Source organism: Carcharodon carcharias, chromosome 12, assembly GCF_017639515.1.
Source record: "Carcharodon carcharias isolate sCarCar2 chromosome 12, sCarCar2.pri, whole genome shotgun sequence".
Classification (NCBI taxonomy): domain Eukaryota; kingdom Metazoa; phylum Chordata; class Chondrichthyes; order Lamniformes; family Lamnidae; genus Carcharodon; species Carcharodon carcharias.
In genome coordinates, this window is record NC_054478.1 from 91,265,680 (window position 1) to 91,282,198 (window position 16,519).

At 39.0% G+C, this 16,519-nt stretch overlaps 1 protein-coding gene across 2 annotated transcripts in view; it reads right to left on the reverse strand.

Annotated features, from left to right (window-relative positions):
* The window catches only part of nckap1 (NCK-associated protein 1), a 206,041-nt gene that overhangs the window by 7,910 nt on the left and 181,612 nt on the right, over positions 1–16,519 (reverse strand). For both annotated transcript variants that reach the window (XM_041200526.1, XM_041200524.1), the window contains exon 29: positions 10,374–10,483. In XM_041200526.1, coding sequence (XP_041056460.1) covers positions 10,374–10,483 — 110 coding nt within the window. The remainder of the gene's footprint in view (positions 1–10,373; positions 10,484–16,519) is intronic.

The following is a 16,519-nucleotide window of genomic DNA, read 5'->3' on the forward strand; positions in this document are numbered from 1 at the left end:
ATGATTTTTAAAAAAAACTTTACACTACCAATTCAAAGGGAATTCTTGTTTCCCTGGGCCTGAATAGCTTGTAAAGTTTCAGATAAAGCACTACTTTGTTAAACATAATCAACGGTACAGCAAAGTTACTTAATGTCAGAAGTAATTTGTTACATTATCAGCGAGGCTTAAATTTCTATACTAAATGTTTAAATTTTTTAAAAAAATGTCTACACCAATTCTGCTCACCCCATCATCCCATTTATTCTCAGTTTATGTCTCACTTGCAAAAGCTTTACTTTCACTTCCTTCCAACCTAACCTACAAATTCTAAACTTTTATTTTTTAGGTAAATCATTTATTAGCCTGTCTTAATCAGAGAACTCTTCCTAACATATTTTGGAGGAAGCACACACTTTAAAAATCTCAGAGTAAAAGTGTTAAAAATTACAAACTTGGAAAGCAGCTTTGTCGGTGAGCTCTCTTAGGGTAACGGGAGTATCAACTCCAGCATTACATTTTGTTTCAACCAATATTCCAACTTTTTTACCCTCTTATGTGAAGTCTGCAAACCATCATGCAGTCATAAACTAGAACAATCTCCAGAAGACCAGTTCTTTAGCTAAAGGTTCATCATAGACTGATACAGCATTAGAAGCAGACCATTCGGCCCATCATTTCTGCACCAACCCTTTGAAACAACTATCCAACTAGTCCCCACTCTCCTGCTCTTTTCACATATCCCTGAAATTTCCCCTTTAGATATATTTATCTAATTCCCTTTTGTAAGTTACTATTACAGCTGTCTCCACCACTCTTTCAAGCAATGCATTCCTTGCTGTGTAGATCCTCTTCTGCTCATGTTACCCCTGGTTCTTTTCTACTTATCTTAAATCTGGTTACTAACACTTCTGCCACTGGAAATAGTTTCTCCTTATTCTATCAAAACCCTTCATTATTTTGAACATCTCTATCAAATATCCCTTTGACTTTCTTTGGACCCATGAGATGATTACCAGCTCTACAGTCTCAACACATAAATCCCTCATCCCCACTACCATTCTAGTAAATTTCCTCTACACCCTCTCTGTTCCTGCAGCCTTTTAAAAGTGTTATTTACTTTATATTGTCTCTCCTAATTCTTCCTACCAAAATTAATCAATTCACACTTCTCTGTAAAATTTCATCAATGTCCTCCTTAACTCTGTTATTACCCCCCTCACTGTTTATTACATTTCTAATATTAGTTTCATCCGAAAACTTATGTTCTGTATATCCAGATCCTGATCATGAACATATTAAAAAGCAGTGTTCCCAACACGGATTCCTGGGGAACACCACTGCACACTTCCCTCAAGTACTTGTCTCTGCCTTCTGTCAGGCAACTTTGTATCCATGTAGCCAGTAACCCTTTAACTGTTCTTGTTCTTCCATTTAAGGTAATAAGTTAAATCTGAAGTAGCATTCTGGGCATGACATTATGCTACTTTTGAAATAAGTTATTTTGCCTGCAGAGGCAGAGCAGTTAATCTAAATTTCTACAAAATCTGGATGTACTTTTTTCTAATGCAGCTGCTGAAGTTTCACATATTTTTATTTCTGTGGTAAACGCTTCTTCTCCAAAGAATAGCAAGTAACTTATAAAAAATATCTGCAGGCTTTTCTAGGAAAAAAACATCTTCAACTGCTTCATCAGTGACCTTCCCTCTATCATAAGGTTAGAAGTGGGTGTGTGCACTTTTGGTTGCACTGTACACCGTTCATAATTTTACATTTACAAATATTACTCCTCAGATAATGAAGTAGCTTGTACTTGCATGCCGCAAGACCTGAACAATATTAAAGGCTTGGGCTGATAAGTGGCAAGTAGCATTGAAGCTACACAACTTCAAGCGAGTCAATGATAATTTCCAACAAAAATGCCACACACCTCCCCATGACATTCAATGGCATTATCATCACTCAGTGCCCACCATCAACATCCTGGGGCGTTATCATTGATCAGAAAATTAACTGGACCCAGCTACATAAATACTGTGGCAATAATAGGTTAGAAGCTGGGTTTTCTGCGGCAGGTAATTCACCTTCTGACTTTTCAAAGCCTGTCCACCACCTACAAGGTACACGTCAGAAGTGTTATGGAATATTCTCCATTTGCCTGGATAGTGCAGCTTCAACAAGAAGCTCACTACTTTCGAGGAAAAGCATCCCAATTGAAAGGTAACCCATTTCACAACATTAAACATTCACCTCCTCCCCCATCACTGGTCGCAGTGTATACCATCTACAATTTACACTGCAGCAACTCACCCTGGCTTCTTCAGCAGCAATTAAGGACAAGGGTGGCAGGTGCATGGGAACATCTCCACCAAGTCACACCATCTGACTTGGAATATATCGCCATTCCTTCATCGTTGCTGGGCGTAAATCCTGGAACATCCTACCTAACAGCACTGAGATACATTCATCATACAGATTACAGTTCTTCAAGGCAGAGGCTCTTATCATCACCTTTAAGGGCAATTATGGATAGGCAATAAAGCCAGACCTGCCAGCGACATGCATGTCCCAAAATGGATAAAATAAAATCTGCAAAACATTATATATTCCCTGTTATTTCTAAAAACATTTCAGAATATTTTAAATTCCATAAAACATTTTTGAAGTCCAGTTGTAGGAATATATTGTAGATTTAAAGAGCCAACGGCTAAATTTAAGGAAATGTGAGCTTCCATTCAATGAGTTTCCTCCCCATCAAGTTTTTGTTTTCCCTGCTACATTGTTTGAGGCTGACTACTGTATCTGCTTCCCAGCTCGTCAATGTTAATGAAATCAAGTAGCTGAGTGAGACTGGCCTGAAATAACTTTCTTCCCCTGCCTGTGGGGATGCAGTTGGCATCTTCTCACTTATGATGAGCTACTCAAGGACTTTTATCTGCTTAAATTTGCGACCTAATTATCAATCTAAACTTCAATTTAGTTCACCTACTGCAACCATGCTCTATTTTAAGATGTAAATGACAATTTACAACTATACATACGTACAGCTAGAAAGTTACAATACCAAGTACCAGTGGAATAAAAATGCAGATAGTGTTCAGTAGCCCACCAAGGGCCTTGGATGCCAAATCCAAAATCAGGAACTAGGAATAGCTATAAGGGTATCAAGTTGCTGAACAATATCACCTGTTATTTAAGCAAATTTGCTATTGCTCCTTTAGCGTGGAAAACTGGTGCTACACAGGGATGTAATCAGATTAAGAAAAATGATAGTACAAACCCAACTGTAAGATTAATTTGTCATCCTAGGCTACATACATGCTTTCTAAATACAGACACTTTTGTAGTTTCAAACCAGCAATGATTTTCCTAGTTTACACTGTGATGGAAACGCTGACCATGGTAAATTTCTCTGTGGTAAGTGCCCTTAAGCTGAGGCCCTGTCTGCCCTTTCTGATGGACTTAAAAGGTTCCATAGCAATTTCGAGGAACAGCAGGGGGGTTATCTTCAGTGTCCTAGCCAATACTTATCTCTTAATCAACATCACACAAACTGATTATTTAGTCATACCATACGCTGCTTGTAGGAGTTTGCTGTGTACAAATTAGCTGCACTTTGAATGCCATTCAGCCCATTGTGTCCATGCCAGCTCTCCGGAAGAGCAACTCACTTGGTCACACACCACCCCCACAACCTTATCCCCATAGCCCTGCAATATTTTTTGCTTCAGGTAATTATCCAATTCTCTTTTGAAGGCCTTGACTGAATCTGCATCCACCACACTCTTGGGCAGAGCATCTTACGGTTTCAATTAGATAACTCTACTCCATCAGATCTTTTGACACACATCTATTAATTTCAAACTAAATGTAACACTAGGAATGCAAAAGATGCAGTTTTAGTGACAGAACACCACCTTTTCAACACAACAGTGGTAAAGAAATGACAGGTGTTACCTAATTTATTGTCCTCAACATATTAAATTTCACGTTCAGCGCTCTACCCCTATAATTTTTTTCATGTGTGCAAATTTAGAGCCAGAGTACAGAGACTGCCTAAATAGCTGTATACACAATTTTAAAATTAAGATAATCAGGATACCATTGCCGAAGCAGCAGCAATTGGTTTTCTTGCAAAGGTGTTTTCCCTTTGAGTACTTTAATGTAAAAAAAAAATGCATTAAAATGTTATTGTAGAAAGCACAGCTGCAGAATTGTTAGGTAGATGTACTGGGAACATAAAGAAAGTGGTGAGGACTTTGGAAAGTGCAGCCTGCATGGAATTTTGAAGCAAAGCCTAGAATCCATCACTCAGAAACAGATAAGCACTGAACTGCAAAACATACTGGAATGAGTACATTCAAATCTTATTGGAGAAACGAATCATCTCCTGTGCAGGGATGCTGAACGTTGTTTGGGTGGGGGGGGGGGGGGGCGTCAGTAAGATTCCTCTTTTACGTTCAGTTAATTGGTTAATCAAGTTCTCTTGCCAATCAACGGTCAACAGCATAAATTACTGAATACACTGAAGAAATTTCAGGACTGTCGCAGTCACGTCATATGCCTGTAAAACTTAATAGGAAGATGCAATACCAGGTACATGGGCTGAATGTCCCAATGACTGTCAGATTGTATCAAAGAGCACATCCATTTAGCTATTCGCAATAGGCAAAGTACTGACCGTACCCAGCCAGCCTGTGCTTGCAAAACTCAAAACATAGTGCCCAACATTGGATGTGATTCCGCAATTGGACAACACTTGCTTAACAATCCTGAATGTGCTAGGACTAACACTGAAAAGCAATCTAATATTGTCAGGCTCACAGTCAAGCTCACTTACAGATTCTAGAAGCCACATATATTCACACCCAGGGCCTTGTTCTTTGCAGACAGAAGGAGCATGCCCACATATTATGCTGTTTCCAACTAAACAAAAGCTTCGGAAAGCACCATTCCCTGGTTCATTCCCCATGGTAATGTCAAGACCAGAGCTGACCTGCCTGGTTTGAATTTGAAACAAAAGCTTGACAGTTAACTGTTCTCTCCTGGCGAAAAGATAACATTCAGGTACAGTTTCTAATAAAACAAGGCACTGGGGAAAAATTGATGACATTCTAGCAATTATCTTGTTTGAAATGAAAGAAATATTTGTTAACAAGGTGCATTAGTGCAATAGATCACTAAGGAGGAGGATGTGGATTTGATCAGCAGGGAGAAATAATTGATGTAAGAACATGGTCATCCCTCTTAGCAATTGAAGGATCAGTATTGGTAAAAAGTGCCTAAAGTGCTACTTGACAAAATGGCCCTGAACCATCAACATCCTAGTGCTACTCCATCTTGCTTTGATGAGAAATGGCCAATTATAATCTTGAGGGTTGAAAATAGCAGAAGCAAGAAAGAGCTAGAACCTCAGCATATCCTCAGAATGTCCCAGAGTGAATTACAGCTGATGCATTGCTTTTGGAAGCCTATGTATAGTCAAATACTGCAACCAATTTACATACAGAAAAGATCCACAAAACATAACTGTGTTAGTGGGATGAACTTTAATCTCTGTTGACTATTACCCACAGCAGATTTAACATCAGTAAAGATGAGAACTGATGATGCTAACAGCAATCTTTAATACATTTAAAGATATCGGTGAAATGTTCAAAACAAGTCTAAAAAAAGAGACTAGTATCTGTAAAATGATATAGTAGACAAAGTTTAAATGCAAAGAAATATGTTACTTTGGAAAAATAGATCTCTAATAGTTATAGAGTTGACAAATATCCAAAATAAGGATGAGGGTATTAAACAAAAATCTGTTCTGACTGACCCCACATATCTGAGAGAGAGAGAGAGAGAGAGAGAGAGCTGGAGACCAATGTACTAACCAAACAAAAATCTCCCTGCAAGTTTTTGAGAAAGTTGAATTGGGGTAAAATGCTAGTTTTGCAGAAGCGTTTTGAAAATTAGATCATGTCAGAACAAGATTTCACAAATTTATAAGTGTACAAAATCCTGAACACATTGCTCTTAATGGGCATGCAGAACCAGACAGTAATCCTGTTGGCATTTATTAAAGAGACTACGTTATCATAGCACAGGAATTCTTTTATATTTTCTCCTAGGTTTTTCAGCCTCACAATTGATGCGAGCACAGTGAAGAAACACCAGTGAAAACCATTTCTGCACTATTTTTCCTTCCTTAAGCTTAAAAAAAATAAAATGTCCATCATAATTAATGAGGTAGCTAGCTGATTCAAATCTTACATTTTATGCCATCTACTAATAAGAGTTGAAACCTGAAAAAGTAAATGGCAAACAGAACATAGAAAAGGAGAATAGAGGGATACATTGACTCTAGATAAACACATAACCTGATCCAGCACCAGAATTCCAAAATACCAAACTACTTTGCAGTCACTCCATTACACACTATCTGATCCAACCATAACATTTAAAAATAAATCTTGGTCCAAGCATAAAATACCACTATTAACCAGGTTTTTAATACCACACTACATATAGTCAAAGAACTACTAAATTTCACTAAGAGACAGTAGCACAATTTAGAATCTAATCACTTACGCAAAAAGTGTTGTTTAGACTGAATGACTGAATGAATTCACTGTACATGAACTTTAAAACATTACTTGTGGTTTTTTAATGAATGGTTAAATTGGCTGCACTAACAGTTTTCAAATATTTGCAAATTGGCTATTTTTATCTGCAGTTTATGGAAATCCTGATCTAAACATAATCCTTATTCAAGCATTACATTTCTTGGCAAAGCAGTCTTGTGTTTATAGTGTCTTGATCCACTCTTTATACAAGGAAGGAAAAGTTCCCAAACTCTCAAAAAGCAAAATCACAAGGAGTAAGATCTCATTAAGTGGACCACATTCAATATCCACTATGCACCCTGTTTATATCACAGTTAACATTGAATATAAAAGATGATCTCCATGTTCTCATTTCTTACAGGACTTACTTCAGCACGGAAGTCATTCCCTCGTCTGTCACGAGGTTCTATCATACTTTTACCTCAGGACTTCTGTCTGTGCCCAGCACGACTATAGTTAAAATTAAAATAGTAATCCAATGTCAAAGAAGTTTTTAAAAAAATACAATAAAAAAAGTGTAGCAAGTGTAAGAAAATGTACATGAACCTCCCAATGAAGGCAGAGGGACAGTCCACATAGTTACTTGGGTCAACTGTTTCTCAACCGAAGCTAATGGTGTAACCTATATGCATTAATCCTTTTTTGACATGATAGAAGTTACTTTCTTAAATGGTCCATTTCTGGAATGGGATTATAGTCCAGCTGACACCTGCCATCACATTTCCCATCAATACTGGGAAATCAATGTGATTTTATGATTTATAGGTCAAAATCTAATCTCCAAGTTATCCATGTATTCTGTTCAGCCTCAGGACAACAGACCGTTCTTTTACTGGATTGCTGTATTGCAATCCATGCTACCTGGAATTCAATGCGTTTAAGTAGACCATTGCAACTACCAACTATTGAACTTTCTGGCTTGCAAATGTACTATTCAGATCATATGGGACTTGTGTCTAATGGGTGAATATAGGAAGTGTGCTGCATTGGGAAACTGTTTCAAGTGCCCCCCAATACAGACTCCTATGCAAATGGAACCTGATATTGCAAATTGACATAGGAGAGACGGACTTAGAAAAATTCTGTTCGAGCATTCTGAGCTAGGCAACCATCAAGAGAATCGCATCTCAATTGAAAATCTTGCCAAGACTCTACCCCCTGGCCTAACATTAAAATGTAAATGCTTTGGACATGCAATAAAATATTATGACTTCATTTGCAATTACTACAGTCTGATCCATGTGAAAGTTGTGGAAATCACTTATAGTGCAAGCATATTAAACACTAAGTGATCTCTTTATCTCACTTACTCTTTTCCTTCTCGTGCAATTTGTAGAATTTGTAAACTCAAAACTGCATTACCAAATTACTAATTAATTTATGTAATTTTTCACTTTACATGATATGCTGCCTTTTTCATTCAACTACATTTTTTCATAAAGAGAAAAAAAAAGTAAATGTCATAACATAGCCTTCATAGCATTAATCACAATTTCACAGTAGTCATAAAAAAAGGGCATTCGAAAAACCATGGATGGACAATAGGAAATAATAAAATTGAGAATTTCCAATAATTGATCTTCAAAGTCCACAACTGAAGCTATAAATCCAGCATTTCACATCATCTCCCATATATCCACTGGATCTAACCTACCACCACGTGATCAAGCCTACTTCAGATTAAGGTTGTGCAACTGTACAGTAGGCATTGCTTCAAGTGGCTGCACCTTATACTTCCTAAACTGTAGTGAAGCACACCCACATAAAAAAAATATATATAGTAAAATCAACATACATGATAGGACTCCTGGTTTATAAGAAAACTCAGTGACTTGGACCTTCTGACTCTTAAAACATAATTGCTCTTTGAACTTGCATTGAACGAAGGAAGAAAATAAGGACAAAAAGATTTGCATTTATATAGTGCCTTTCATATTCTCAGATGTACCAACTGAATCAGAGCTAATGAGTTACTTTTGAAGCATAGTCATTGTTGCTTTGTAGTAAAAGCTACAGCCGTAATACACACTGCAAGGTTTCACATACAGCAAATGAGATGACTGACCAAATAACGTGTTGGCTGAGAAAAACTGTTGGCAAGAGAGCTTATACAAAAAGTTTAATGCCACCCTTTATGTCCACCTCAACAGGCAGGCCACAGTTGGTCATGTTTAAAATATAGCACCTCTAACAAGGTAGCTCAGTACGCACTGAAGTATCAATTTGGAAATAATTGCTCTAGTCCTAATGTGTCTTGAACAGGACCTGTGCAAGAGTATTAAGTGTCCTAGGTGAACCTTCAGCCTCGCGCTCCCCACAACAATTAACTTTCAAAAATGAATATTATGCATTAGTATGAACAAAAATTCTGCATTTATAATTAGATCTATTTTACATGAAAAAGGAGAATATTGATTCCGATTGTACAATGTAATTGTTCTATACTTTTCACAGGATATGTACTAGAAGAAATGCACATTAGACTGTATAATATGGCTCACATGATGTGTCCCTGCAACAGTTACTGGATGATTTTATGCACAAATTATCAATATCATTACAACAGAACTGGCCAGATTAAATTACATTCTTTGATATTATTTACTGGTTCCCAGTTTTGGAGTAGTCATGTAGATTCTTTTGGGGTGCTGGGGTGTGGGAGAAAGTGGGATTAGGTGAGCTGCTCTTGCAGAGAACCAGCATGGACACAACAGGCTGAATGGTCTCCTTCTGTAATGTAACTATTCTATGATGCTAAGTACATGGAAATCTATATGCATTTCACAGGAGTGGCTGAAGACAAAAAAGTCTGAAAATTAGTGGCTGAAGACATAAAGGACTATTTTTTTTGTGTGACAAGGCATTATGTAATTATGGCACTTTTTACGATCTGTAGTGAAATGGAAATGCTTCTGTGCCACTTAGATGAGTGGAATTATTAGACTTCAAGTGGGTAGAAACATTAGTTTTTCCTTTATTTACCTATGGACTATAGATCAATGCATCTGTATCAGATCACTAAAGTGACCTCAGCATTTCAGCATTCAATGTCATTAGTGCATGTAATACAGGATGAAATCCATACCAACAACACATGACCTTGCTGGATTATGTATATGCAAGTGAAGAAAAGGACTATGGTAGTGCTTTACACATTATTTTCCAATGTGAGCCCATTTTAGCTCACCACCATCTTCTCAAAGGTAATTAAGGATAGGCAACAAAGGCTGGCCTTGCCAGTGACACCCACATTCCATGCATGAGTATATATATATATATATATATATATAATATATATATTAAAAACCTCTAAATGACAGCAAAAACAAAACAGCAAAAAAGCAATATAACAACATTAGGTGTATTATTAAAGTTCTCGTCTTATCGATCAAATACATCACAAATATGAAAATGTATTTTTCAAGTATTTTGTAAAAATGCTATTTTATGTAATCATGTAGACTTCAGCCAAGCTCTCCATATTCCATGGTGACAGGAGATTCAGTGAAGCCCCTCACCCCCAGCATACTGTAATTAGCTCATCTCCACCCCCTCCCACACATAAACACACCTCCTTCTAACCCACAACTACCCCACCACACACAGCAGCCTGTCTTCCCAAACCCCTTCCCACTCACTCACTTAAGCCCTCCTTCCCCACTCAGCCCTCTTGATTTACCTGGTCTACTGCCTCTCTCTTTTTGGCTTTGAAGTATCATGTACTATGGAGCTTAAGCCTTTGTTTAGATTTAAAAAATGAAGAACAGGAATTCTACTTACAGCAAGGAATTCTTTAAGACGGTCTTCAATGCTTCCTTTATGAATGGTGAACAAGGCAGCAGCAATTTGGTTTATAGCTTTGGCCAAACAATGAATATTGTTGCAGTGTCCTGTATAGTACAATTAAACAGAAAACTTATTTTAAAAAGTGACAGAGTAATAAGTTAAATGACTCCTTTACATGCGAAGCATTTATCGCCCACTCCTTTTAGTTGTTTCTGATTTGAGATGACAAGGTAACAAATGGGCATCAACAGAAAATCTTTGGAAATTCTTTCACTAGTTTCATCTGAATTTGAAAACCAGCATTTAATAAATGGTGCTTCAAGCTCCAAATAGATGGAAAACCACAAATACTGGAAAGCTGGAATATAGTGGGAACCACAATGGAAACATTAACCATTTATTTTTCAGATGCTTCTAAACCTGCTCCCTACTTCATGTTAGATGATCATTTTAATGGTCCTTTGTGCTTTCTGCACCGCTTGCAAAATTTATAGGATTATGTAACAAATTGATTATTTTAAATTGGAAGATAGCTGTCAATACAAAATGGCCTAATTGAGATTCCTATTATTTAGGACCTTTTCATGTCACTATTCATCTGGGTCAAGTCTTTGCTCGATATAGTTTGAAATAAGTCACTCAGAGCCAGGAAGTAGAGCACAGCAAATAAATCAACATCTCTTCCTTCTCCCAAATAATCAAGTTTTGGAAGGACACTAAATAAAGGCACACAGTAATAGCTACTCATGCAGATTGTCAAGTGGTGCACAAAGTAGCTCAATTTCTTGAAGGTGGCCTAACTCATTTCATTATGCATCACATTTTTTTGTGTTGAAATCCATTGTGCTGAGAAAAACTGCTACCTGATTCTGCAATTCTTGGGTTAACAGGTCCACTGCCTTCTACTCATACTAATTGTACATCTTCGTCATACTGGCTCAAGAGCTAAATACTGAATGACCTCACCCGCATCCTTCTGATGATTCTTTGTGTACTGTATTACAGAGATGCTGTTGGGGTATAACCACTATCTTGTTCACCATTTGATGTCAAAGCGGCTGCCAGCAAACCCAGTATGAAATCATACCAGTTAATGCACCAAAAGATGTAGAAAAGATTTCACAATTGTTATGCCAGACCCCCCCATTACTTCTGACATCCTTAAGGACTGGTTAGTATAGCTAGTAAACCCTCCTTGGGGAGAGAAGGGCAAATGCCTTTTTTAGCTCATAACATAGATGATGTATATAACATGCTGGAACTGTGCCTCAACTGCCATTCCTGAGAATATGTGGACACTTTGTATAATAAGGGTCTGGCAGATATAGAATTAATGTGGGACTGAGTACAGTGCCACCCGCACAGCAACGTAAGAGAGTGCATGACCTACACCCAGCGTCAGTCTAGTGTTGGACAGAGCCATGTGTACCAGCAAAGCATGGAAACAGCTCCTAGCTTGTATCCTTTATTATATATTTGTAAGTAGTTATAAGAGTCACTAAAGACTTACAGTTAACCTATGTATTACTATGGAGACTTCTTCAGACCTACCAACTGTAACCAACACCCTACAACATGGTGGCAGCTTGTGGGAAAACTCAAGACCTTACAGAAAAAGCAGAGAAAAACTAAAATGCTGGAAGACCGAGAAAAAATTATGCAAAGCAGTCTGGCCTGAAAAGAAGCTCCAGAAGCAGAGACAGAGGAAAAAATCACAACAAAAATACTCCAAAGAAAGGCTTAGGAGCTGAAGACAAAAATTTAAACTTTCTTACTGCAGCAGAAGACTCTATTGAATCTCCTTTGCAAGTCAGCTTCTAATCACAGAGTGCAGTCAGCAGACCTAGCAGGGATGATTTAAATCTTTTAAAACTCCAGGCTACAGCAAAACCCGAGACATCTTTAAGTAATTCAGTGTCAGAACTGCAGTTTGAAAAAACCTGTCGCTAAAACCCAACCCGAGTCACCTTCTGAACAGCGCTCAAGCTCACTTAGAAATGGGAAAAATGATTAGTTAAATGATCCAGGGGAATCGGGGCTTCTAAGCTCAGCTGAGAGAAAGCAAAAGCCAGGATTTAACAAATTTGCAACATAAGGTAAAACCCTGTGTAAGAGAACTCCGCAGGCAGTTGATCTAGGCAGCCACTGTTGAAATTTTTTTTCAACAGGAGCATGATAGCCATTGTAGTGGAGTCCACCACAATTGGCAAGCATGGGAAACCCATTTGTCTCCAAGTGAACGGCAATGTCATCTTGAAATTCAGAAAGCTCTTAAAGCAGAACCTAGAGTTCGAAAAATTTAATCATGAATCAGAATTCTACACTTCCAAATTAATTTGAAATAATTGAAAGCCCAGGTCAACCACATAATCGGGGGCTTTGGAGGAAAATATTCTTAAGGTACAGCATCGCTTCAAATTTAGACAAAAAAAAAATCAGAAGCAGAGCAGGTTAACACATTGCTTTACTCAACAGGCCCGATTGCGGATGACATTATTTTAAGACAGGGAATCAATGAATCATCTGCTAAATTGGAAGTACTAAAATCATTCGACAATTATTTTAATCTAAGAAGCAATAAAATACTCAAAAGAGCTAAATTTAACAAGCCAAGTCCAGTAGTCAGGAGAACCTGTTGATTCATTCATCAATGATCTGTACAGGATGGCAGAAGGTTGCAAAACAAAATAGTGATAGGAGTAGAAGACAACACACTCTCTGACCTTATGCAAGCAAAGGAAGACCTAAACCTATAAAAGGCAATCAGTTAGGCAGTCAGAACTCAGTGAACAGCACAGAATCATCTTAAGGGGAGAAAATAAACAATGGTGTAGAGGCACACCATAGTTCAGCTAGTTAAGTAAAGACACAGGGACACTCCAGGCCAGAGAAAGCAATACCGGAACTGGCCAGCACAGCAACCATGCCAATACTGTGGAACAAAGCATAGGTGAGATGAATGTCCTGCAATCTCACGCCAATGCTTTCAGTGCAACAGAATTGGACACTATGGCAAACTGTGCAAGACAAAAACTCCAAAATGCACAGAAGGCTCAAGAGATCGTTCATGAGGTCAAGACTTCAAACCTGACACGCAGTCCTGCTTCTTGTGCGAGGTCAAAGATCTTGGTTTCTCATTTTGGAATGTGGACATTTCAGTCAATGGCCATTTAACAAATTTTAAATTAGACACAAGAGCCAGCGTAACAGTCTGTCAGGCGAAGAACCATGGTTGGAGCAAGCAACTCATGCTGCCCATAACATCCCTATACATAGTAGGAGGCTTAAGCTCCAAGTGAAAGGCACCCTTCAGGCGACACTGAGATACAAAGAATAAAACAATCTGTGAGAACCTCTGTGATCCACAACCAGGACTGTTCATTGCTAAAACGCAAAGCCTGTGTTGAACTTAACCAGTTAGAGGGGGTTGATTAGGTTGGCCAGCAAGTGCCTAGATCCAAGTACAAATGCAAGATCCTGAAACTCTTTCACAGAACTGAGGGGCATGAACAGCACATACAGTATTGCACGATGATGCTAAACCAGTGTGGCTATTCACACCACCCAAGGTCCCCCGCCCACTCATGAAGTAGGTGCATCAGCAGCTGGACAAGATGACAAACATGGGGGTCAACTCCCCAGTCTTACATCCAACCAACTGTTCTGGGATGGTCTCAGTCCCAAAACCGAGCGGGTCCATCCGTATCCGCGTCGACCTGACACAACTTAATAAAGCCATCGCCAGAGAAGTGCATCCCAGTGGATGAAGGTCTGACTAAATTCTCAAAGAGCACGGTATTTTCAAAATTGGACGTAAATAGTGGCTTTTGGAAACTCTTTCTTGACAAAGATTCCAGGCTGCTGACAACATTTACTACTCACTTCGGCAGCTTCTGCTTTAACTGCCTGCTGTTTGGAATCACGTCAGCACCAGAAATATTCCAACGTATAATGTTGACTATTTTGCAGGGCATATGGGGGGTAATTTGCCATGTGGATGACGTATTGATTCATGGTGCAATGGTGGATGAACATGACAAGAAGCTTTCAGCGCTCAGAGTGCCTGCAGGAAGCAGAGCTGATGCTGAATGACAAATTAGTGTTTTCCAAAACATCAATTCGATTTCCTGGGCCACATCGTCAGCTATAAAGGCATTATGGCAGACCCACAAAAAAAAAAAATCAAGGCCATCAGTGAGATCCCAGATCCAACCTCAATTCCAGACCTCCAGCAATTCTTGGAGACTGAACCAGCTGGCAAAATTTTTACTGAGTTTGGCCACATCGCAGAACCCTTGAGGCATCTACTTAAGAAAGACCAATCAAGGTGTTGGGACTCATTAAGAGCAAGCATTCACTCGCATTAGGATGCTGCTATGCACAGATATTCCGGACCATTCTAGCCCACTACAACTCAGCCTTTCCCACCACCATAGCAGCGAATGCTTCATCGACAGACCTAGGGGCAGTCCTGTTCCAGGAATAACCGGAAGGAAGTTGCCAATCTGTGTACAATGCATTCAGACAGCTGTCAGATATGGAAATGAGATACGCCATCATAGAAAAGGAAGCCCTTGCAGTTACATGGGGTGCAAGAAGTTCTCAGACTATATCATCGGCTTCAAGGGTACAATCGACCACAAGCCACTAGTTTCCTTTTTGGATGAGAAGGAGCTAGTTAAGATGCCTCCCAGAATCCAGAGGTTTCACCTGTGCCTCATGAGGCATGCCTATGAGACAGTATATGTTCAAAGAAAAAAATCAGACAAGAGCAGACACTTTCAAGGGCCTCCTGACATAACAGGATGTCAATCTCATCAAACTAGAAGCGTACTTCCAAGCCAAAAGGAGACACCTGCCAGTGACCACAAAAACTCCAACAGATCCACCAGGAGCAAATGCATGATGAGTGTGCCCACATCCACAAGACATTGCCAACAAAGATGGCTTCAGCAGAGACCAAATGGACGGACCACGAAAACCTGGTTTGATCAACAAAAACACTTTATGATTACAGTTGAGCTCCTGATCTACAATGAGCCGCCAGTCATCCCAGTCTCCCTGCAGCTAGAGATCCTTCAAAAAAATACACCAGGGCCACCTGACAATCACCAACTGTCGAGCAGAGGCCCAATCTGCTGTCTGGTGGCTAGGCATTTCAGAGGCAATTGAAGGGGCCATTGTGAATTGCTAGATTTGTGCGTTGCACAGGCAGAACCAAAGAGAGCGCCTCATCCCCACACAGTTCCCTACCAAGCTGGGTGTGGATCTGTTTGTCTTCAACAGCAAATCATTCCTTATAGTGGTGGACTACTTCTTCAGATGGATTGAGGTGAAACAACTATATATGACTACCACAGAGGCTGTAATTAGGGCACTAAAAGAGATGTTCGCAAGCCATGACATCTCAGACAAGATTGTGTCCGATATTTCCTTCATCCATAAATTTACAGCATGAATGACAAAACAACTATATAATTGAAAGCAGTATTATCATGAATTAGGACCATTTTACATGGTATCCAATGCAGACACTTTACTCTGTTGCTTGATTTGAACCTATATTTCCTTATATCAATATTGCCTCATTGGAATTCTCCAAATTATTTTGTATATACGACTTCTTAACTAAAGCATCATAGGTATCCGAGGTACTCAATTTTTGGCCGGGGCTACAACTCGAGTGTTGATATTCTAGAAGTTCACTTCAATAAGCCCACCAAAAGGTGGCAACAATTGACCAGAACAGGACTAGAACTAGGGTTAGAGAAGCTTACCTTCTGCAAAGTCCAAAGCTGAACCATGAGCAGGGCCTAGGAGTGATGTCAACATATAACTTCCAATTTTTAAAAAAATCCCACACTTCTAAATCAGCTCTGAATGCTGGAAACTTTCCCAACAACATTTTCTATGAAGCTGAGAAGGAAACCTACAAATTCTTCCCACCATTTTGAACAACTTCCTTTTACGAGTTCAATAATACCTAGCAAAGTAACATAAGATACCGACTCTCAAATATTATTGTCCACAGACCACTTAAGCAAGGCAAAAGACTTTATAGGCCAGCTACTGTCCTATCCCACCAGTTTTCACTTGCCATTGAAAAAAAACCTGAGAATTATCGGGAAGAATGGTGCCTT